The sequence below is a fragment of the Heterodontus francisci genome, chromosome 3, assembly GCF_036365525.1.
Source record: "Heterodontus francisci isolate sHetFra1 chromosome 3, sHetFra1.hap1, whole genome shotgun sequence".
NCBI lineage: Eukaryota > Metazoa > Chordata > Chondrichthyes > Heterodontiformes > Heterodontidae > Heterodontus > Heterodontus francisci.
In genome coordinates this window covers 158,833,150-158,856,208 of record NC_090373.1, presented here as the reverse complement: position 1 = coordinate 158,856,208, position 23,059 = coordinate 158,833,150, and the positions used below count along the sequence as shown (strand labels likewise).

The following is a 23,059-nucleotide window of genomic DNA, read 5'->3' as shown; positions in this document are numbered from 1 at the left end:
GTGATAGGCTTGCCAGCAAAGTTGAAGCCCATGAAATAAAACGGACAGTGGCAGCATGGATGTGAAGTTGGCAGAATGACAGGGAGCAGCGAGTTTTTTGGACTGAAGATATACAGAGGGGTTCCCAATGAGTCAGTACTTGGACCATTGCTTTTCTTGATATATGTTAATGACTTGGGTATATGGGCATAATTTTAAAATTTGCAGATGACACAAAACTTGGAAGTGTTGTGAACTTTGAGGAGGTTAGTGGTAGACTTCAAGAAGACAAAGGCTGGTGGAATGGGCAGACACATGGCAGATGAAATTCAATGCAGATGTGTGGAGTGATACATTTTGGTGGGAAGAAGGGGAGACAATAGAAAGTTAAGGGTACAATTCTAAAGGGAGTGCAGGAGCAGAGAGACCTGGGGATATATGTGCATAAATTGCTGAAGGTGGCAGGGCAGGTTGAGAAAGTGGTTAAAAGGTATGTGGGATGCTGGCCTTTATTAATAGAAGCTTAGGAAAAGCAAGGAAGTTATGATGAACTTTAATTGAGGCTGAACCAATATTTTATAAGAGTATTGTGTTCAATTCTGGGCGTCACACTTTAGGAAGGATGTTAAGACTTTAGAGAAGGTGCAGAAAATATTCACAAGGATGGTTCCAGGGTGAGGAACTTCAGTTACATGGATAGATTGGAGAAACTGTTGTTGTTCTTCATAGAGAAGAGAAAGTTGAGAGGAGATTTCAAATTCATAAGGGGGTCTGGATTGAGTAGTTGGAGGAAACTGTTCCCATTGGCAGAAGGGTCAAGAACCAGAGGACACCAGTTTAAGGTAATTCACAAAAGAGCCAACGGCAACATGAAAAAAAACATTTTATGCAGCAAGTGGTTCGGATCTGGATTGCAAAGCCTGAGAGTGTGTTGAAGGCAGATTCAATTGTAGCTTTCAAAAGGGAATTGGATAAGCAGCTGAAGAGAGAAAAATTGCAGGGTCACGAAGAAAGGGCAAGGGTGTGGAACTAGCTGAGTTTCTTTTGCAGGGAGCCGGCATGTACATGACAGGCTGAATGGCCTCCTTCTATGCTGTAACCATTCTATGATTCCATGCTTCTAAGTTAACTGAACCTTTCTGTGAGCTGCTTGAAGGGCAGTGATGCTCCTTTAACTTTGGATTGGTAGGGAGGTGAGGGATTGCTTGTTTTGGGAGCTTGGATAAATAACTAATTTATCTGCACTCTTTCTTTTTAGCCAGCGGAATCTGGCCGAAATTACCGAACTGATCCATACGGCTTTTCTAGTGCATCGTGGAATAGTGAATATTATGGAGGTGACATCATCTCATGGATCATTGAAGGATATGCAGTTTGGCAATAAGATGGCTGTCCTGAGTGGAGATTTTCTTCTGGCTAATGCTTCTACAGCTCTTGCTCAGTTACAGAACACTAAGGTACTACGCTGTTTCTTTGTACTGCTTGTTGTAACAAATATGAGCAAAAGTTTTTTTAATTACAAATCTTCTGTTAATTAGAATCCCATTTTAGGACATGGGTGCGTTAACCCAATGGGCTAAATTTTACGAGTGCGCCGCACTCTACGTCATCGGGGGCGGTCACCGCATCCCTGGCAATGGCGTCCGGTGCCATTTTTAAAGGGCTTTAATTCCTTACAATTAATTGTAGTTTTTAAAGGTGTATCATTTTAACATTTTATTAAATAAAAATTTCTGTGATGGAGGCCGTTCCCCCCCCCCCCCCACCCCACCCCCATGGTCATTTCATTGACCGAAATAACTAACAGTTGGCTTTTTCAAATACCCGTACTTCCCCCCCCCCCCCTCCAACCTTCAATCTTTTGTCCTTCAACCCTATCCCACCTTCCCCACATCCAATCTAAATTGTTTTCCCCACTTCACCACCACTCCTGCGCTGAAAATTTTATTCCTTCCCCCTCCCCACCAGGTTCTTGCCTCAGAGCAAGTTTCGAGTATGGAGTTTCGAAGGCGCGTGAAGGCCGAACAGAGGCCGTAAAATCAGCGTTGGACGTCCACGCCTGCAGGAAAGTTAATTTAAATATCATTAAAGTTCATTTTAATATGAAGATGAAGGGCCTGCTGCCTGGCGGCAGGCCCTTCTTGACATCGCGGGTCGAGGTGGGCCTCTCCCTACGGAATTTTACAGGCCCCTGCGCCACGACCCACTCATCCATTCTCCCAGTTTCTCCGTCTCCGACACATCTGTTCTGTTGATGCTACCTTCCATGACAGTGCTTCTGATATATCTTCCTTTTTCCTCAACCAAGGATTCCCCCTCACTGTGGTTGACAGGGCCCATTTCCCACACCTCTACCCACACCCCTTCCCCTCCATCCCAGAACCGCGACAGGGTTCCCCTTGTCCCCACTTTCCACCCCACCAGCCTCCACATCCAAAGTATCATCCTCCTCCATTTCTGCCACTACCAAACGCATCTTTCCCTCCCTTCCCCTGTCAGCATTCCGAAGGGATTGTTCCCTCCGTGACACCCTCGTCCACTCCTCCATCATCCCCAACACCTCATCCCTTTCCCACGGCACCTTCCCACACAATTGCAGGAGGTGTAATACCTGCCCTTTTACCTCCTCTCTCCTCACTATCCAAGGCCCCAAACGCTCCTTTCAGGTGAAGCAGCGATTTACTTGTACTTCTTTCAATTTAGTATACTGTATTCGCTGCTCACAATGTGGTCTCCTCTACACTGGGGAGACCAAACGCAGATTGGGTGTTCGCTTTGCAGAACACCAGTGCTCAGTCCGCAAGCATGATTCCAAGCTTCCGGTTGCTGGCCATTTTAATTCACCACCTTGTTCTCATGCTTACATTTCTGTCCTCAGTGACTATCAACACAAGCTTGAGGAACAGCACCTCATCTTTTGATTAGGCACTCTACAGCCTCTGGAATCAATTGAGTTTAATAATTCCATGCCATGAACTGCATTAATTTTGTTATTTTTATTTTATTTTTTTTATATTTTTATTCTTTTTAAATTATTCTTTAACCATGTGCTAGTCTTAAAAACTTATTTTTCATGTTTTTGCTTTCATACAGAGCTGTTAATTATTCTGCCATTTGCACTCTCTCTGGACTCATGCTTTGACTTTCACTATAACTATTTAGTACTCCATTTGCAATCTGTTCCATGACATCTCTGTCATTTAATCTCTCCACTCTCCATCCTATCACAGTCCTTCCTTCTTGTTCTTCTTCCCCCACCCACCCCCCCACCCTTTTCGCTTGCTGAAAGACTTACATTTCTAACTTTTTGCCAGTTCTGATGAAGAATCACTGACCTGAAACGTTAACTCTGTTTCTCTCTACACAGATGCTGCTGGACCTGCTTTGTATTTCCGACACTTTCTGTTCTCATTTCAGAGTTCCAGCATCCGCAGTATTTTGCTCTTATCTACAGTTGGAGACTCAATACCGCAGCCATCTCAGCCCTCTAAATTCCTCTGTTTCTATTTGTCCCCTTTCTCCATTCTTAACAGCTGTTTTAAACTTAGTCTAATCAACCAAGCTTTGGCCAATTCTGCCAGAATGGCTTGGCATCTGTTCCTCCAGAATTTCCAGCCCAAATCCCTACACCTCTACTTCCCTCCCCTCCTTTAAGATTCTCCTTAAAATCCACCTCTTTTGGCTACACCTGCTAACCTCTCCTTCTTTGGCTCACCATTAATTTTCCTTATAATGCTGTGAAGTACTTTGGAATGTTGTTTAACATTTAAAGGTGTTCTATAAATGTCTGAAGTTAAGCCAGTATGGCTGAGTTAGGGAAGCCTATTTCCAAAATTAATTAAATATAAAATGATATCGCTTTCCAAAATAAAACAGGCCTTGTGAGGAATGGGGCCATGCTAAATGTAACATTTTGGGGAAAAAAGCACATTTTAAACGAATGTCTCTTTATCCATATCAGCATGGTGCTCTTTAGTATTTTGTCAGCAAATTATTTTTTGAAATGCAACTGTTAGCTTTACTTCCAAGCTTACAGGTTCAAGTTTTTTTGGGGGCTTATTGCCCTCTAATTAACAGCCTCCTTTCTGATCTCACTGGGAAAGTAACAGTTCCTTTGGTCCAGAGGGCAGGCACATCTTTAGACTTCTAATGCTATTAACTTGCTGCTTGGAGATGTATGAAAATTGGACTGTGATGCTCTCTCAAATTAAATGCCTGCCTTCTATGTGTGGCGTCATGTCACAAGAGTGTGACTTAAATCAGGATCTAATGAAATGTTACGAAGATGTATCCCACCGATACTGCAGTTTATTGAATGATACAGCTCAGAAGGAGGCCATTCAGCCTGTGCTGGCTCTTTCAAAGAGCTATTCAATTAGTCTGATTCCCCTGTTCTTTCTCCATAGCCTTGCAAATTTCTCCATTCCAAGTATTTATCCAGTTTTGTTTTGAAAGTTACTATTGAATCTGTTTGCACCACCTTTTCCGAAAGGGCATTCCAAATCTTAACAACTGCCCCCACCCTACCCCCAACCCTGTTCTTTTGCCAATTGTCATAAGTTAAAACTGCATATGACACAAATACCTAATTATGTTTTTCTTGTCCTCGCTTGAGTTTTCTCTATATGTCCATAAGCATGTCTGCATTTACAACTGGCTCAAATTCAAATAGTTACAGGAAAGAAAAGTGTTCAAGTAATTTTCTTCAAATCCCTCACCCACTTTGTACAGAAGAAAATAAGTTGCACAATAAATGTATTGACTTAAAAAAAAAAACACAACAGTTTTATTGCTACCATCAAAGCCCTCAAGAAGGGTCTCTCTCTTAGCTGGGCGACTCTAGTGACATTAGTTCAGAGTCGGTCCTCTGTATACCTTAATTGCTACAGATAGCAGCGGCTATGGCTTCAAACATAGCTGAAAGGCACGTCAATGCTGCCTGACCAAAGTGAACCAAACGACAGACTGAGGATGCCAGATCCTTCTCAATTTTTGAAATTATATTATTCTTGAAAGAACATAGAGACACACAACCAAAGGTATTTCAGGATATTCACAAGTTATGAAGAAAGAACAAGGAAAATGAGCTTGTTCTGAGTGGAAAGTGTGATGTAATTGATTGAGTGGCACTGATCCAGACAGATTATTCAAATACCAGTGGACAGAAATCAGAATTATAAAATTAGGAGTAATGTAAAGGACATTATGTCTGGAATGAGAAAGGGCCATTTGAATCTTCAAGCCTGCACCATCCATAACTCATGCATGATTATTGTATCCTAGACCAAGGAGGGAAATCGGGGAATATTTATTACAAAAAGTAATGAACTTTGGAGGAAGTTGCTAGGGAGGGCAATAGAGAGTAATTATATAAATGAGTTCAAGATGAGTTTCTGGAGAGAAAATGATTGAAGGGTATGGTGAAAAGCTGGGTTTGTGGTGTGGAGATGATTCAAAGAGAGAAGATGGGCTTGTTGGGCATAAGGGGCTGTTCCTAAAAATGTGTGTGGTGTTCCCCGTGGAGTTGAATTTTGCACTCTTGTCTGAAGAAACAATTACAGTGAAGGGTGATGAGCTTTCTCACTATGGCACAGCCATTTGATGGTTTACAATAGCAAAGCAAAAGAATGAACCATAAATTATTGTGCAGAGTTAACAGCTTCAAACAAATTTGAAAATGAACTTTAATTTAAAAAAATTGAGAATGTTAAAATCTCATTTAAATTGTTACTGTTTTAGAGCACTTTGAGCAGCTTTTATCTCTTCACCCACCTGTTGCATGTAGATTTGTGTTATGTTTTTGTTAATTTAGCGAGGGTTATGTAAAACAATCAATATAGTGTGGAGGGGGCAGGTCTGAAGCACGTCTGATTTAGAAAGGCGTGAAGCAATAAGCTTGTAATCCAAGACGCACATTTGGAGGAACTGGCTGAGATTGTCAGTTGTGATTAGGCATGTCAACAGTTAATTAGCAAATTTATTATGCTAAAAAATAGTTATGGTGCGGGAAGGTGTAATCATTTTCAAAACATTATCGGGATATAGTTGGGAACAGATGGGGACTTATTCCTGTCCATCTGCACAACACATTCATCTCCATATGCATTTAGGGGCAACAATTAAATGTGGGATTGAGGAATTTCTATATTACAAAATTTTAATGAAATGCAAATCTCTTTGATTATTGCCACGGGTAACATTAGCTGAGTCAATTATTCTTCCTCAGGCATTTATTTCCCTATGGATAGCACAGGAGTGTTTGCGAGAGGAAATGTTTTGATATTTGATATATTTAAAAAGATTTTTTGTATTTTGTAGTCTTTTGAATTTGTAGTAAAGTTGTTCCATTTGTTGTGTTATAAGACGATGAATTGCAGGCATACTTTAACTGTTGTACAAGCATTATCTGATATAACTAAAGGCATTAACAAAAGTGACAAAATGCCTAGGCGATGGCATACATTAACACCAGTAAAGACTGACACTTCTATTATGCAAATAGCACAATAATCACAAAAATCCACTTGGACAGATGGGTCTTTAGATAATTAAAAAAAACTTTCTAATTAAAAATGCCACCCACATTTTCAGTGTCTTGGAATTAACAGTTGACTCCTGAAAATTCTGTTTTGCTTACAACAGTTAAATTGCTTTGTAGATTGCTTATTTACCTTAGTAACATTAAGTGATTAATGCAAACTCTGCCCAAGAGTTGATGAAAATATTTAGAGCTTTGAATACAATATTTCTGTTTGGAATTCCTCCATTTGGCTTTCACAGGCAGGTAGGAATGGTTGTAATATGTAATCATAAGTTACGATACAGTATTTTAATGGGATGAATAGTGGACTTTGTACACTCTAGTGCCTAGCTTGATTGCTTTTGGGGATCACTGACAATTTTTCAGAATTTTCCCTCGGGGATAATTACGAAGGAGCCCTTATGATCTATAGAAGGAATGAGTTGAGCAACCAAATAACCTTTTTTACTCCATAATTCTTTACATCCTTAAACCTCTTTCAAAGGCGCATAACAAATTTAAATGTATGACTGAAGAGCAGATGGGCCATCAAAGAACAAATCTGAGGCATTTTATCTTGTACAAATTGATTTGAAAGGTTCTCCATCAACTGTTCATAATATTCACTGCACAGACCCATGTATACACACAAGAGGGATGAATGATGTAGGTACCACAGAATAGAAACAATTTCCTAGTTGTGGTCTGTGTCCAAACTCCTTCATTTACATTTTTTTAATTATAGAAGTAGTTTAAATACTTTCACAATGTATTGAGACTAAAGTTCATATAATTATGTTTCACCATCTGACCTTGGTCTTTGGTAACAACTGTTTGCTACCAGCTTCTACAACAAAAATCTGCAGCACTAAAATTCAATTTCGACATTCCTACGGAATTATGGGGTTAGAAACTTAAGCTTGTTTCATATTTTGGGATTTTCATGATGACAGCTAGATCCTCCTGGACATTAATACAGGTGCTCCACATATAAAGTAACATCCATTAATAAAGAATCCTTCCTGTTAAAAGTAATATTTCATAGCGTGCTTGAGGTATTTTCTGACTTGTGACTGTTCAGATATTAATTATATAGAGTTCATCCTGCAGATGAAGGTGACTAACATGGCACAGTTGTGTAATGGTTATGTTACTAGACTTAGCACCCAGAGGTTGAAAGTTCATATCTCACTCTGGCAAGTTGTGAAACTGAATAACTCCAGGACCAGAAAAAAGCAACCATCAGAGCTGATTCAGTAATGTGGCTACTAGCTGGTTCCCCTTTGAAGTAGCCTAGCAAGCTAGTCAGTTGTGCAAACAATCGCTACTTCAAGAAGGCAGCCAACCACCACTAGCAATATATCTGGCTGTGCCAGGATTGCTCACATCTTGAGAATAAATATGAAAAATAATTACATCCCTCACTGAAAGCTGTCATGTCTGAATTTAAATGTTTCTTTGTTTGAAGTATAAGTCCTTGAAGAATTGTGATATCATCACAAACTCTGAACTAAGCTCTGTGTTACGACCGACTGCTCCAGTCAAAGCCCCCAATCAAAATATACGTTTCTGATTGTGGATTCTGTTATGATGGTGGGCAACCATAAAGGTGGGGCTAAAGCGTGGTGATTCTGTTTCTGAATGAGAACCGCACTGTTAATTCAATCCCGTTGCTCCACAGATCGCCGAACACATCATTTTAAACTTTCCAAATTAAAGAAAGACCCAGCCAAATTGTACCATCGAATGAGGCTAACCAAACCAGGTGTCTTTAAATCAACAAATTAACTGTTTAATTAGAAAAACTCAATTCTTAAACACTATGAAGATATAAGCAACTCTTAAAATAGAAAAAATTAGAGTCCTTGCAAATTTTCAGTCCAATGTTGCTTGAAGTCCTCACAGCCGTCCGATGGAGCGAAAAGGTTCTTCAACAGTAGAACAGTCCAATCGAATTCCAGCAGTAAGTGATGCTTTCTTTCTCCAGCGAATTTTAACAATTAACTACTTGCAAACACTCTAAATGAATCAGTTTGACTTTAGAGTTGTTGAGGGATAAAAGATTGTCACAGTCTAACTTCCCTTCCTTCAGTTGAAATTATCAGAGATCTCTGTTTTGGCTTGACTATTTTTTCGAATTTTGAGCGATAATAATGAAACAGACTAAAATTCCCTTCCTTCAGTTTAAATGGCTGAGAGCTCTTTTTCCAGGTGTTAACACCAGCTGTGTCTGTGTTCTCTGTTAGAACAGACTGTCTTCAACTAAAAAGCCAGTTCAAAATTGAATTGTAACAAATGTATTGCTTGATACTCACTCCAAGTGGCTATATCCATGGTAATGAGAATACGCCCTTTGAATCGCCATCTCCAAATGGTTGTATCCAAAGGCAACCGAAAATGCATTTTCTCTTGCTCCTGAGGCTTAGAGTCATAGAGTCGTACAGCATAGAAACAGGCCCTTCGGCCCACCGTGTCCGTGCCGACCATAATGCCTTTCTATACTAATTCCACCTGCCTGCATTAATTCCATATCCCTCTATGCCTTGCTCATTCAACTACCTGTCCAGATGCCTCTTAAATGTCGCTACTCTTCCTGCCTCCACCACCTCCTCAGGCAGCTCATTCCAGATACCCATTATTCTTTGTGTGAAAAATTTACCCCTTTGATCCCCTTTAAACCTCCTCTCTCTCACCTTAAATCTATGCCCTCTAGTTTAAGTCACCCCTACCATGGGAAACAGACTCTGGCTATCTACCCTATCTATGCCTCTCATAATTTTATATACCTCTATCATGTCCCCTCTCGGCCTCCTTCGCTCCAGGGAAAACAGACCCAGCCTATCCAATCTCTCTTTATAACTCGAGCCCTCCAAATCAGGCAACATCCTTGTGAATCTTTTCTGCACCCTCTCTAACTTAATCACATCTTTTCTGTAGTGCAGCGACCAGAGCTGCACACGGTACTCCAAATGCGGCCTAACAATGTTATGTACAGCTGTAACATGACATCCCAACTCTTGTACTCAATGCCTCGGCCGATGAAGGCAAGCATGCCATACGCCTTCTTCACCACCCTGTCTACCTGTGTTGCCACTTTCAGGGAACTATGTACTTGCACCCCAAGGTGTCCCTGCTCATCAACACTCCCCAGGGCCCTGCCATTCACTGTATATGCCCTGCTTTGGTGTAACTTCCCAAAATGCATCACTTCACACTTGTCTGCATTAAATTCCATTTGCCAGTCCCTTGCCCACTTTCCCAGTTGATCTATATCCTGTTGTAACCTTAGACAACCTTCTTCACTGTCCACTATACCACCAATTTTGGTGTCATCTGCAAACTTACTAATCATGCCCCTTACATTCACATCCAAGTCATTAATATATGACAAACAACAGAGGGCCCAGCACCGATCTCTGCGGCACACCACTGGTCACCGGCCTCCAATCTGAAAAACAACCCTCCACTACCACCCTCTGCCTTCTATCACCAAGCCAATTTTGTATCCAGTTGGCTAGCTCACCCTGGATCCCATGTGTTCGAACCTTCTGGACCAGCCTACCTTGCGGGACCTTGTCAAAGGCCTTGCTAAAGTCCATGTAGACGACGTCCATCACCCTGCCTCGTCAATCCTCTTGGTCACCTCCTCGAAAAACTCAATCAAATTCATGAGACATGATTTCCCACGCACAAAGCCATGCTGATTATCCCTAATCAGACCATGCTTTTCCAAATGCATATAAATCCTGTCTCTCAGAATCCGTTCCAATAACTTTTCCACTGATGTAAGGCTCACCAGCCTGTAGTTCCCTGGCTTATCCCTGCTGCCCTTCTTAAAACAAAGGCACAACATCAGCTATCCTCCAGTCTTCTGGTACCTCACCCGTGGCTAACGATGTTACAAAAATCTCTGCCAGGGCCCCAGCAATCTCCTCCCTTGCTTCCCATAGCATCCTAGGATACACCTGGTCAGGTCACATATAAAGGAGGCTTTCATCAAACCAGCTGGGGCTGATGTTCAGGGAGCCCGTCCACGGCGACGATAAGGAGGAAGAGCGGCCACATGGTCCCGGCAGCGGCTCCCGCTCACTCGGCGACTCTGCGCTGCTTCCACACAAACTTTCCCCACAACTCCGGCTCGGTTCCCGGATCCCGATCCTGATCCCAGTAGTAGTACACCATTGTAAAGGGGACAATGGTGGGAGCTGATGCAATGCTTTATTACCTGCACCCCCTCTCTCTCCCCCCCCCCCCCCACCGCTCCCAGCTCATTCCCCTCGCACCCCCTTCCCAGCTCCCCCCTTGCACCATCTTCCACTCGCACCCCCTTCCCCTGCACCCCTCTCCCCTACCCCCTGCAGCCCCCCTCCCAGCTCCCCCCGCACCCCCTTCCCTCCACCCCTTCCCATCGCACTCCTCCTCCTCGCACCCCCTTCCCTCCACCTCCTCCCACCGACATCCACCTACCCCTGTGTAGGGGCCCCAACAACCCCACTGCCTTGTGGGTGTCTCGCGAGAGATCAAGGCTAAGGGAGTAAACCCTAACAGAAAATCCGGAGCAGAACCCCGAAGGCGGTCATGTGTCACCTTTGGCATGTTTCCGGCAGTTCCTGCAGCCATACTGGTGCCAAACGTCGCACTCTGCACTTCTTTGGACCCCACCAGAAAGGCCGAGAGGGTGGTTTAGACGCTTGGGCAACTCACAACCTCCATACATCCGCCCAGGCATGCGCCATGGAGAGGTCACTCCATTGTCACCTCACAGCGACCAAATCAACACGGAAGGCAGCAGTTACAGGTTATAAGTCCAGCTGAATTGGCGTAGAGATTGGGCGCCACGGGTTGCCTTTGTTGGTGGGAGAGGTCATCGCACCTCACTGGACAGCTACCGCCCGCCTCAAACCGGGCAGCCCCCGGTCAGTAAGGTTCTGTCCCGCCACAGTCCACCTGCTTCAATGGGTGCTTGGAGCTCAGGGTCATTGCCCGACAAGTGGACTGTAACACCGCACCAAACAGCACGACCAAAAAAGGAAAGAAGGTACCAGCCCTTCGTTTTGCAAACTGAAACGTCAGAACTATGTGTCCTGGCCTGTCTGAAGACTTTACACAAATCAACGATTCTCGGAAGACCGCCATCATCAACAACGAGCTCAGTCGACTCAATGTGGACATTGCAGCACTTCAGGAGACACGCCTCCCTGCGAGTGGATCTCTAGCAGAGCAAGACTACACCTTCTTCTGGCAGGGTAGGGATCCTGAAGAACCAAGACATTCAGCATGGAGTGGGCTTCGCCATCAGAAACTCCTTGCTCAGCATGATAGAGCCACCCTCAAATGGCTCGGAACGCATACTGTCCATCCGACTGTTCACCACCTCTGGTCCAGTACACCTACTCAGGATCTATGCTCAAACACTCTGCTCCCCACATGAAGCTAAATACCAGTTCTATGAGGAACTCCATAATATCATTAGTAGCATCCCCAACACCAAACACCTGTTCCTGCTGGGGGACTTTAATGCCAGGGTTGGGGCCGACCATGACTCATGGCCTTCCTGCCTTGGGCGCTATGGCATTGGAAGGATGAATGAGAATGGACAGAGACTGCTTGTGTTGTGTACCTATCATAACCTCTGCATCACCAATTCATTCTTTCATACTAAACCCTGTCACCAGGTTTCTTGGAGGCACCCAAGATCGTGGCGTTGGCACCAGCTAGACCTCATCATCACAAGACGAGCCTCTTTAAACAGTGTTCAAATCACACGCAGCTTCCACAGTGCGGACTGCGACACCGACCACTCCCTAGTGTGCAGCAAGGTTAGCCTCAAACCAAAGAAGCTGCATCACTCCAAGCAGAAGGGCCGCCCGCGCATCAACACTAGCAGAATTTCTCATCCACAGCTGTTAGGCAAGTTTCTAAATTCACTTGAAAAAGCCCTTCAAAACACTCCCACAGGGGATGCAGGGACCAAGTGGGCCCACATCAGAGATTAGAGATACAGCACTGAAACAGGCCCTTCGGCCCACCGAGTCTGTGCCGAACATCAACCACCCATTTATACTAATCCTACACTAATCCCATATTCCTACCAAACATCCCCACCTGTCCCTATATTTCCCTACCACCTACCTATACTAGTGACAATTTATAATGGCCAATTTATCTATCAACCTGCAAGTCTTTTGGCTTGTTGGAGGAAACCGGAGCACCCGGAGAAAACCCACGCAGACACAGGGAGAACTTGCAAACTCCACACAGGCAGTACCCGGAATCGAACCCGGGTCCCTGGAGCTGTGAGGCTGCGGTGCTAACCACTGCGCCACTGTGCCGCCATCTATGACTCAGCAATGACCACCTATGGCAATTGTGTGAAGCGGAATGCAGACTGGTTTCAATCTCACATTGAAGAGCAGGAACCTGTCATAGCCGCTAAGCGCATTGCACTGCTGAACTACAAGAAAGCCCCCAGCGAGTTAACATCTGTAGCGCTTAAAGCTGCCAGAAGCGCTGCACAAAGAACAGCCAGGCATTGTGCAAATGACTACTGGCAACACCTATGCAGTCATATTCAGCTGGCCTCTGACACAGGAAATATGAGAGGGATGTATGATGGCATTAAGAGAGCTTTTGGGCCAACCGTCAAGAAGATCGCCCCCCTCAAATCTAAATCAAGGGACACAATCACTGACCAACGCAAACAGATGGACCGCTGGGTGGAACACTACCGAGAACTGTACTCCAGGGAAAATGTTGTCACTGAGACCGCCCTCAATGCAACCCTGTCTCTGCCAGTCATGGATGAGCTGGACGTACAGCCAACAAAATCGGAACTCAGTGATGCCATTGATTCTCTAGCCAGCGGAAAAGCCCCTGGGAAGGACGGCATTACCCCTGAAATAATCAAGAGTGCCAAGCCTGCTATACTTTCAGCTCTGCATGAACTGCTTTGCCTGTGCTGGGACGAGGGAGCAGTACCACAGGACATGCGCGATGCCAATATCATCACCCTCTATAAGAACAAGGGTGACCGCGGTGACTGCAACAACTACCGTGGAATCTCCCTGCTCAGCATAGTGGGGAAAGTCTTCGCTCGAGTCGCTTTAAACAGGCTCCAGAAGCTGGCCAAGCGCGTCTATCCTGAGGCACAGTGTGGCTTTCGAGCAGAGAGATCCACCATTGACATGCTGTTCTCCCTTCACCAGCTACAGGAGAAATGCCATGAACAACAGATGCCCCTCTACGTTGCTTTCATTGATCTCACCAAAGCCTTTGACCTCGTCAGCGGAAGTGGTCTCTTCAGTACTAGAAAAGATTGGATGCTCACCAAAGCTACTAAGTATCATCACCTCATTCCATGACAATATGAAAGGCACAATTCAGCATAGCGGCGCCTCATCAGAGCCCTTTCCAATCCTGAGTGGCGTGAAACAGGGCTGTGTTCTCGCACCTACAGTGTTTGGGATTTTCTTCTCCCTGCTGTTCTCACATGCATTTAAGTCTTCAGAAGAAGGAATTTTCCTCCACACAAGATCAGGTGGCAGGTTGTTCAACCTTGCCCATCTAAAAGCGAAGACCAAAGTACGGAAAGTCCTCATCAGGGAACTCCTCTTTGCTGACGATGCTGCATTAACATCTCACACTGAAGAGTGTCTGCAGAGACTCATCCACAGGTTTGTGGCTGCCTGTAATGAATTTGGCCTAACCATCAGCCTCAGGAAAATGAACATCATGGGACAGGACGTCAGAAATGCTCCATCCATAAATATCGGCGACCACACTCTAGAATTAGTTCAAGAGTTCACCTACCTAGGCTCAACTATCACCAGTAACCTGTCTCTCGATGCAGAATTAAACAAGCGCATGGGAAAGGCTTCTTCTGCTATGTGCAGACTGGCGAAGAGAGTGTGGGAAAATGGCGCACTGACACGGAACACAAAAGTCCAAGTATATCAAGCCTGTGTCCTCAGTACTTTGCTCTATGGCAGCGAGGCCTGGACAACGTATGTCAGCCAAGAGCAACGTCTCAATTCATTCCATCTTCGCTGCCTCCGGAGAATCCTTGGCATCAGGTGGTAGGACCGTATCTCCAACGCAGAAGTCCTCGAGGCGGCCAACATCCCCAGCATATACACCCTACTAAGCCAGCGGCGCCTGAGATGGCTTGGCCATGTGAGCCGCATGGACGACGGCAGGATCCCCAAGGACACATTGTACAGCGAGCTTGTCACTGGTACCAGACCCACCGGCCGTCCATGGCTCCGCTTTAAAGACGGCTGCAAACGCGACATGAAGTCCTGTGACATTGATCACAAGTCGTGGGAGTCAGTTGCCAGCGATCGCCAGAGCTGGCTGGCAACCATAAAGGCGGGGCTAAAGCGTGGCGAGTCGAAGAGACTTAGCAGTTGGCAGGAAAAAAGACAATAGTGCAAGGAGAGAGCCAACTGTGTAACAGCCCCGACAACCAATTTTATCTGCAGCACCTGTGGAAGAGTCTGTCACTCTAGAATTGGCCTTTATAGCCACTCCAGGCGCTGCTGCACAAACCACTGACGACCTCCAGGCACTTACCCATTGTCTCTCGAGACAAGGAGGCCAAAGAAGAAGAAGAATCAACAGGTCCAATGCTGCTGTTGACCTACCATGAGAAAGTGATTGCCTTTCCCACTCTCCCCAGCTGAATTTGGAGAACTCTATCCCTCAAAAACACAAACTATTTATTTTTAATTTGAAGCCTATTATAATTAAAATGTGTTGTCATTTTCACCATGCAAACGTCTCATTATGAGATCAACACTGAATCAAAGAACAGTACAGCACAGGAGCCGGCCCTTCGGCCCTCCAAGCCTGCCTAAACGAACACCTGCACTTCCGGGGCCCATATCCCTCTATTCCCTTCCTATTCATGTATTTGTCAAAATGTCTCTTAAACGTCGCTATCGTATCTGCTTCCACCACCTCCCCTGGCAGCAAGTTCCAGGCACTCACCACCCTCTGTGTAAAAAAAACTTGCCTCGCACGTCCCCTCTAAACTTTGCCCCTCGCACCTTAAACCTATGTCCCCTAGTAACTGACTCTTCCACCCTGGGAAAAAGCTTCTGACTATCCACTCTATCCATGCTGCTCATAACTTTGTAAACCTCTATCATGTCGCCCCTCCACCTCCGTCGTTCCAGTGAAAACAATCCGAGTTTTTCCAACCTCTCCTCATAGCTAATGCTCTCCAGACCAGGCAACATCCTGGTAAACCTCCTCTGTACCCTCTCCAAAGCCTCCACGTCCTTCTGGTAGTGTGGCGTCCAGAATTACACGCAATATTCTAAGAGTGGCCTAACTAAGGTTCTGTACAGCTGCAACATGACTTGCCAATTTTTATACTCTTATGCCCTGACCGATGATGGCAAGCATGCCGTATGCCTTCTTGACTACCTTATCCACCTGCGTTGCCGCTTTCAGTGACCTGTGGACCTGTACGCCCAGATCTCTCTGCCTGTCAATACTCCTAAGGGTTCTGCCATTTACTGTATACCTCCCACCTGCATTAGACCTTCCAAAATGCATTACTTCACATTTGTCCGGATTAAACTCCATCTGCCATTTCTCCGCCCAAGTCTCCAACCGATCTATATCCTGCTGTATCCTCTGACAATCCTCATCATTATCCGCAACTCCACCAACCTTTGTGTTGTCCGCAAAGTTACTAATCAGACCAGCTACATTTTCCTCCAAATCATTTATATATACTACAAACAGCAAAGGTCCCAGCACTGATCCCTGCGGAACACCACTAGTCATATCCCTCCATTCAGAAAAACACTCATCCACTGATACCCTCTGTCTTCTATGACTGAGCCAGTTCTCTATCCATCTTGCCAGCTCACCTCTGATCCCGCGTGACTTCACCTTTTGTACCAGTCTGCCATGCGGGACCTTGTCAAAGGCTTTACGAAAGTCCATATAGATAACATCCACTGCCCTTCCTTCATCAATCATCTTCGTCACTTCCTCAAAAAACTCAATCAAATTAGTAAGACACGACCTCCCCTTCACAAAACCATGCTGTCTCTCGCTAATAAGTACGTTTGTTTCCAAATGGGAGTAAATCGTGTCCCGAAGAATCCTCTCTAATAATTTCCCTACCACTGATGTAAGGCTCACCGGCCTATAATTTCCTGGATTATCCTTGCTACCCTTCTTAAACAAAGGAACAACATTGGCTATTCTCCAGTCCTCTGGGACCTCACCTGTAGCCAATGAGGATGCAAAGATTTCTGTCAAGGCCCCAGCAATTTCTTCCCTTGCCTCCCTCAGTATTCTATGGTAGATCCCATCAGGCCCTGGGAATCTTGTGTTCAATTGGCATGCTAACTTTAAAAAAATGTAATGATTTTATTTTTCTGCTTTAAAATTAGATATTTATTTTCATGTGTTTTTAAATGCATAGAATCATAGAAGGAGGCCATTCAACCCATCATGCTTATGCTGGCTCTCTGAAAGAGCTCCCAATTAATCTCATTCCCCTGCTCTTACCCCATTGCCCTACAAATTTTTCCTTTTTAAGTACTTATCCAGTGCCTTTTTGAAAGTTACTGTTGAATCTTCTTCCAAGCACTGCATTCGAGATCATCACGTGCTGTGTTTGAAAAAGTACTCTCATTCACCACCCCACTGGCGTTTTTTAAATGTGTCTTTCGGTTCCCGACCCACCTGCCAGCAGAAACAGATTCTCCCTATTTACTCTATCAAAACCCCATATCATTTTGAAATGTATATTTCAATATTTCAAGGTTTCATATCTAATTTTAAACATTAGCACTGTCAGCAGATTTATAGAATGTGTACTGCAGTTTTAAAGCAGGCTATTGTCTCTGCATTTCTTACTGCATTATTCCCCAGCTGACATGGTGGACAGGTCACCTACTCCCAGGCTTCTATCTATTTTGAGTTTCCTTTTTCCTTTCTTTTGGGCTTTGTTTGTTAAATTTTCCTGCTTGTGCTGTGTGTTCTGGTTGATTCAAAAACCTAGTCTGTTTGTGTATTGTTCAGTCGGAATCTTGATCTCCATTTGGAGCGGTCCCTCAGACGGCAATCAAAACTCTTCCTGCTGCTCCTGACTTGAAAGAAAGGATCTGAATATATAAAGCCCATGGAACAAAAGGAATAGTAGCAGCATGGATATGAAATTGGCTGAGTGACAGGAAACGGAGAGTAGTTGTGAACAGTTGTGTTTCGGACTGGAGGAAGGTATATAGTGGGGCTCCCCAGGGGTCAGTGTTAGGACCTCTGCTTTTCTTGATATATGGGGCATATAGGGCACAATTCCAAAACAGGTGATGAGACAAACCTTGGAAGGATTGTTAACTGTGAGGAGGATAGTGATAAACTTCAAAGGGATATGGACGGGCTGGTGGACTGGGCAGACAAGTGGCAGACAGAATTCAGTGCAAAAAAGTGTGAAGTGATTCATTTTGGTGGGAAGAATGAGGAGAAGCAATATAAAGGCTACAATTCTAAAGGGGGTGCAGAAGCAGAGGGACCTGGGGGTATATGTGCACAAATCATTGAAGGTTGCAGGGCAGGTTGAGAAAGTGGTTAATAAAGCATATGGGATCTTGGGCTTTATAAATAGGGGCATAGAGCTCAAGAACAAGGAAGTTATGATAATTCTGTATAAAACACTGGTTCAGTCTCAATTGGAGAATTGTGTCTGGGCACTGTATATTAGGAAGGATGTGAAGGCATTAGAGAGGGTGCAGAAAATATTCACAAGAATGGTTCTTGGGTTGAGGTACTTCAGTTATGTGGATAGAGTCATAGGATGAATTTTACCAGCCTCTCGATGTCAGGGCTTGTGGAGCGGGGCCCCATAAAATACTTGTGGGAGCGGCCCGCCACAACCCCAGATGCCGAGAAGGCCCCGCTGCATTTTACTGGCGGCGGCGAGGCCTTGGTGCGGCCCACGGGGCCTTCACTTAAATATTAAAATTAATTTTTTAAAAGTGCAAATCAACCTACCTGGTCCCGGCGGCCATCCCACGCCGATATTACATCCACTGTCCGCAACTCGCGTGCTTTCGGAACTCCGTTCGGAGTTCCTGCATATAGGGCAATAAAAAAGCCATTGGGGTGGGTTGGGAAAGGGCCTCCAGCTTTTAATTATTTTTATAAGAAAATAAATAATATACCTTTAAAAATTCAAATTTTTATTAAGGACTTGAAGCCCTTTAAAAATGGCGGCTGCATGGTGCCGCCGGACGCCATTGTCGGGGATGGAGCGGCCGCCCCCTATATGTCATTGGGGTCAGCCATTCCACCCCGTCCATTTAAGTGAGCCCCCGTGCGAAATATCGCCGAGGCTCAGTGGCGGTGCTTCAGTTTCTGAAGGCTGCCAACTTTGTGGTGGCGCGCTAATAAAATTCAGCCCATAGAGTCATTTACAACGTAAAAAGAGGCCACTTGGCCCATCGAGTCCTTGTCAGCTCTCCTCAGAGCAGACCACTCCTACGCTTGATCCCCATAGCTCTAGAAGTTTATTTCCTTCTCCAACCTCCTTTTGAAATCATTGTCTCCGCTTCCACCACCCTGGTGGGCGGCAAGTTCCAGGTCATTACCACTCGCTGTGTAAAAAAAAAAGTTTGTCCTCACATTTCCCCTGCATCTCTTGCCCAAAACCTTCAATCTGTGTCTCCTTGTCCTTGTACCATCAGTTAATGGGAACAGTTTTTCCTTGTCTATCTTATCTAAGCCTGTCATAATCTTGTACACATCTATCAAATCTCCCTTCAATCTCCTTTGCTCCAGGGATACGCTGGAGAAGCTGGGGCTGTTCTCCTTGGAGAAGAGAAAATTAAGAGGAGATTTGATGGAGGTTTTCAAGATGAAGAAGAGTCTGGACAGAGTAGACAGGGACAAACACTTCTCATTGGCGGAAGGATGCAGAAACAGACGACACTGATTTAAGGTGGTTGGCAAAAGGTGCAACGGCCACATCAGGAAAAACTTTTTTATGCAGTGAGTGGTTAGGATCTGGAATGCACTGCCTGAGAGTGTGGTGGAGGCAGATTCAATCTCGGCCTTCAAATGAGAATTGGATAATTATCTGAAGAGAAAAATTTGCAGGGCTACAGGGAGAAGGCAGGGGAGCGGGACTTGGTGAGTTGCCCTTGCAGAGAACCAGCACAGCAACAATAGGCCGAATTTTAGAATTAGAATTAGAATTAGAACTAGAACATTACAGCGCAGTACAGGCCCTTCGGCCCTCGATGTGGCGCCGACCTGTGAAACCATCTGACCTACCCTATTCCATTTTCATCCATATGTCTATCCAATGACCACTTAAATGCCCTTAAAGTTGGCGAGTCTACTACTGCTGCAGGCAGGGCGTTCCACGCCCCTACTACTCTCTGAGTTTGCCTTCACCATCCGAGGAAAAAGACTCTCACTATCCACCCTATCTAACCCTCTGATTATCTTAAATGTCTCTATTAAGTCACCTCTCCTCCTCCTCCTCTCCAACGAAAACAACCTCAAGTCCCTCAGCCTTTCCTCGTAAGACTTTCCCTCCATACCAGGCAACATCCTAGTAAATCTCCTCTGCACCCTTTCCAAAGCTTCCACATCCTTCCTATAATGCGGTGACCAGAACTGCACGCAATACTCCAGGTGCGGTCTCACCAGAGTTTTGCACAGCTGCAGCATGACCTCGTGGCTCCGAAACTTGATCCCCCTACTAATAAAAGCTAACACACCATATGCCTTCTTAACAGCCCTATTAACCTGGGTAGCAACCTTCAGGAATTTATGTACCTGGACACCAAGATCTCTCTGTTCATCGACACTACCAAGAATCTTCCCATTAACCCAGTACTCTGCATTCCTGTTACTCCTTCCAAAGTGAATCACCTCACACTTTTCCGCATTAAACTCCATTTGCCATCTCTCAGCCCAGCTCTGCAGCCTATCTATGTCCCTCTGTACCCTACAACATCTTTCGGCACTATCCACAACTCCACCGACCCTCGTGTCATCCGCAAATTTACTAACCCACCCTTCTACACCCTCTTCCAGGTCATTTATAAAAATGACAAACAGCAGTGGCCTCAAAACAGATCCTTGCGGTACACCACTAGTAACTAAACTCCAGGATGAACATTTGCCATCAACCACCACCCTCTGTCTTCTTTCAGCTAGCCAATTTCTGATCCAAAGCTCTAAATCACCTTCAACCCCATACTTCCGTATTTTCTGCAATAGCCTACCGTGGGGAACCTTATCAAACGCCTTACTGAAATCCATATACACCACATCCACTGCTTTACCCTCATCCACCTGTTTGGTCACCTTCTCGAAAAACTCAATAAGGTTTGTGAGGCACGACCTACCCTTCACAAAACCGTGCTGACTATCGCTAATGAACTTATTCGTTTCAAGATGATTATGAATCCTGTCTCTTATAACCATTTCCAACATTTTACCCACAACCGAAGTAAGGCTCACAGGTCTATAATTACCAGGGCTGTCTCTACTCCCCTTCTTGAACAAGGGGACAACATTTGCAATCCTCCAGTCTTCCGGCACTATTCCTGTCGACAATGATGACATAAAGATCAAGGACAAAGGCTCTGCAATCTCCTCGCTGGCTTCCCAGAGAATCCTAGGATAAATCCCATCTGGCCGAGGGGACTTATCTATTTTCACACTTTCCAAAATTGCTAACACCTCCTCCCTGTGAACCTCAATCCCATCTAGCCTAGTAGCCTGAATCTCAGTATTCTCCTCGACAACATTTTCTTTCCCTACTGTAAATACTGACGCAAAATATTCATTTAACGCTTCCCCTATCTCCTCTGATTCCACACACAACTTCCCACTACTATCCTTGATTGGCCCTAATCTAACTCTAGTCATTCTTTTATTCCTGATATACCTATAGAAAGCCTTAGGGTTTTCCTTGATCCTATCCGCCAATGACTTCTCGTGTCCTCTCCTTGCTCTTCTTAGCTCTCCCTTTAGATCCTTCCTGGCTAGCTTGTAACTCTCAAGCGCCCTAACTGAGCCTTCATGTCTCATCCTAACATAAGCCGCCGCCTTCCTCTTGACAAGCGCTTCAACTTCTTTAGTAAACCACGGCTCCCTCGCTCGACACCTTCCTCCCTGCCTCACAGGTACATATTTATCAAGGACACGCTGTCGCTGCTCCTTGAATAAGCTTCACATTTCGATTGTTCCCATCCCCTGCAGTTTCCTTCCCCATCCTACGCATCCTAAATCTTGCCTAATCGCATCATAATTTCCTTTCCCCCAGCTATAATTCTTGCCCTGCGGTATATACCTGTCCCTGCCCATCGCTAAGGTAAACCTAACCGAATTGTGATCACTATCACCAAAGTGCTCACCTACATCTAAATGTAACACCTGGCCGGGTTCATTACCCAGTACCAAATCCAATGTGGCATCGCCCCTGGTTGGCCTGTCTACATACTGTGTCAGAAAACCCTCCTGCACACACTGGACAAAAACTGACCCATCTAAAGTACTCAAACTATAGTATTTCCAGTCAATATTTGGAAAGTTAAAGTCCCCCATAACAACTACCCTGTTACTCTCGCCCCTGTCGAGAATCATCTTCGTTATCCTTTCCTCTACATCTCTGGAACTATTCGGAGGTCTATAAAAGACTCCCAACAGGGTGACCTCACCTCTCCTGTTTCTAACCTCGGCCCATACTACCTCAGTAGACGAGTCCTCAAACGTCCTTTCTGTCGCTGTAATACGCTCCTTGATTAACAATGCCACATCCCCCCCTCTTTTACCATCTTCTCTGTTCTTACTGAAACATCTAATCCCGGAATCTGCAACATCCATTCCTGCCCCTGCTCTACCCATGTCTCCGAAATGGCCACTACATCGAGATCCCAGGTACCAACCCATGCTGCAAGCTCACCCACCTTATTCCGGATGCTCCTGGCGTTGAAGTAGACACACTTTAAACCAGGTTCTTGCTTGCCAGTGCCCTCTTGCGTCCTTTTAACCTTATCCCTGACCTCACTACTCTCAACATCCTGTACACTGGCACTACAAGGTAGGTTCCCATTCCCCTGCTGAATTAGTTTAAACCCCCCCGATGACCGCCTTCCTGTGCTGTAACCATTCTATAATTCTATGATAAGCTTTCCTTTGGTAAATCTAGTAGTTTTAGCACCAGGCTAAGTATGAAGAATACAGGCCTTGTGCAAAACTACCATGAAAATTCATCATCAAATCATGAAGCTGTTTTTACTCTGAAATCTAACAAGTGGAAATGATCAATCAGCTTAATGCTGTATCTAACTAAACCCTTTTTTTGCCGTGGCAACATGAAGGATCACAGGGTAATGTGTTGCTTTGTAGAAGTCATGGATGTCAAAATGTAGAATTTGTCCACTGGCTGATTTATACTGATTATTGTCTCCCTCCCTCCCCACCACCCCAACTATGATTATAGTGTTACAGATAGCATTGGGGTTGTTAGCATCACTAGTACCCAAAATAATTGAGAATTGTTTTTTTCCTGGTTAATAG

At 44.8% G+C, this 23,059-nt stretch overlaps 1 protein-coding gene across 6 annotated transcripts in view; it reads left to right on the top strand.

Moving 5' to 3' along the window:
• pdss2 (prenyl (decaprenyl) diphosphate synthase, subunit 2) overlaps positions 1-23,059 on the top strand; it is a 275,636-nt gene that overhangs the window by 147,829 nt on the left and 104,748 nt on the right. For all 6 annotated transcript variants that reach the window (XM_068027081.1, XM_068027073.1, XM_068027078.1 and 3 more), the window contains one exon: positions 1,238-1,436. In XM_068027081.1, coding sequence (XP_067883182.1) covers positions 1,238-1,436 — 199 coding nt within the window. The remainder of the gene's footprint in view (positions 1-1,237; positions 1,437-23,059) is intronic.